The sequence below is a fragment of the Caloenas nicobarica genome, chromosome 1, assembly GCF_036013445.1.
Source record: "Caloenas nicobarica isolate bCalNic1 chromosome 1, bCalNic1.hap1, whole genome shotgun sequence".
NCBI classification, from domain to species: domain Eukaryota; kingdom Metazoa; phylum Chordata; class Aves; order Columbiformes; family Columbidae; genus Caloenas; species Caloenas nicobarica.
Window position 1 is genome coordinate 197,514,479 of NC_088245.1, and position 1,717 is coordinate 197,516,195.

The following is a 1,717-nucleotide window of genomic DNA, read 5'->3' on the forward strand; positions in this document are numbered from 1 at the left end:
AAGAGGGGGTGGGACAGGGGCATAGGTCCTAGCACAAAAAGAGAGACCACAGTGGGCTGTCACCCTGCTCCAAGGGGACAGGGAATCCCAAGGCACCTGCCAGACCTGCCTCTCCCCCCGCACCACTCACCCGCACCCCAACCCACACCATGCAATGCTGACACAGGATGCAGCAGGAATCCCAGCAGAGTGGGATTGTCCCGGTCCTCAGGGTTATGATGTCCAGAGAAAAGGGACTCCCCACCCCTGGCCATCTCCTCCAGGTGGACAATTTGATATTTGGTAGCTGTGTGCAGCTCCTCCTCCAGTAAAAAGACGCATCCTTTCCTTGCACAGTCAATGAGAAACGCAATGTGATCTGTCATGCGCTTGGATCGTGGGCTTGTTCGTTCATTTGAATTAGCAATGTTTTCTTCTTCTTCGGGGACTAGAATAATCACTCAGGTATTTACAAACACCAACCAGCGCCTTGGTGAGGTCTCCCCCAAACCATCATGACAAAATCACCGTCTGCAAGAGCCCCGCACCAGCTGTGTCCAAACAAGCCCGTGCTTGCTGGGAGCTTGGGGCTGCTGAGGAAGAGGGGTGCTGGATCTCCGAGTCCTCGGGGGTTCTTCCCAGCCGGCTGTCTCTTCCTTGCGGTGCCTCTCCCTGCACTCCTGTCCCAGGGTGCTGGCTGCTGCTATTGCTGCTGCGGGTGCAGTGGTCCCGTTCATACTCCTCCTGAGCCTTTTGCATTTTCCGCTTCTTCATCTTCCTCTTGTGGATGTGGAAGGTGGTGAGGGAGAGGAGGATCAGGCAGAAGATGAGGGTGACCAGGACAATTAAAACCAGGGTGGATGAGAAGGACTGGAAGAGCTGACCCACTTGCGTGATGCAGGTGCTGCTGGTGTTTAAGGTGGCAGATGTCCTGTTGAGAAGACAAGGTGGCAGGGACAGCCTCAACTCCTTGGAGAGCTTGGCACTCATTGAGGAGGCTTCGGAAGACGAGGATCTTCCTCCCCTCTCTGAAGACGCCTAAATTTCAATCAGTGCCGGGCTGCTGGCAGGCGCTCGCTGGAAATGCCCGGGATCCTGCCGGCTCAGCCTGACGCTCGCTCTGAAGTGACAGAGCAGCCTGCAAAGGGAGCCGGACACATCAGCGCTCCGAGGCACCCACCCTTCCCAGCTCCCCTCTCCCCAAATCACCGCGCCGGCGGCTGCGGCAGCCTCCTCCCTGCGCCCCGCCACGGCAGCGCTCCGAGCGGCCACGGCTCCCTGCCGGGGGGCGGCAGAGGGGTAGCGGGACCGGGACGGGGCACTGCGCCGCCACTCCGACTTCGCGAATTACTCGGGTGCTCGCCCCAACTACTTGCCGCGGGAAAGGGAGAGAGGGAGCGGCAGCCGGGCTGCCAGACCCCCGCACCCCGGCGAGGGCAGGCTGCCGAAGCGGGGCGAGGACCTGCCCCGCGGTGCCGCTGCCCGCCCCGGAGCCCCTTACCTGCGGAGGCGGCGCCGCGGGCGCGGGGGGCTGCGGCAGCGCGGAGTGAGCGCGCAGAGCGGAGCCGCCGCCGCTTCGGGGAGCGCCGCCCGCAGCCTATAGCCGCCCCGGCCGGTGACGTCAGGCCGCGCGGCCGGGCCCTCGCCGCCGCCCCGCACGGCCCCGCGGCGCCGGAGCGGGCGGTGGGAGCGGCCCCCGCCCGGGTCTCGCAGGCACCGGTGTCCCGCGGGGCCCCGC

The 1,717-nt window shown here is 64.2% G+C and overlaps 1 protein-coding gene across 1 annotated transcript; it reads right to left on the reverse strand.

Annotated features, from left to right (window-relative positions):
• Positions 1 to 492: 492 nt before the first annotated feature.
• C1H11orf87 (chromosome 1 C11orf87 homolog) lies at positions 493 to 1,044 on the reverse strand. The gene has a single exon (XM_065626781.1). It carries the CDS (start codon positions 967 to 969, stop codon positions 493 to 495), a length of 477 nt encoding a protein of 158 aa, XP_065482853.1. The 5' UTR covers positions 970 to 1,044.
• Positions 1,045 to 1,717: the final 673 nt, after the last annotated feature.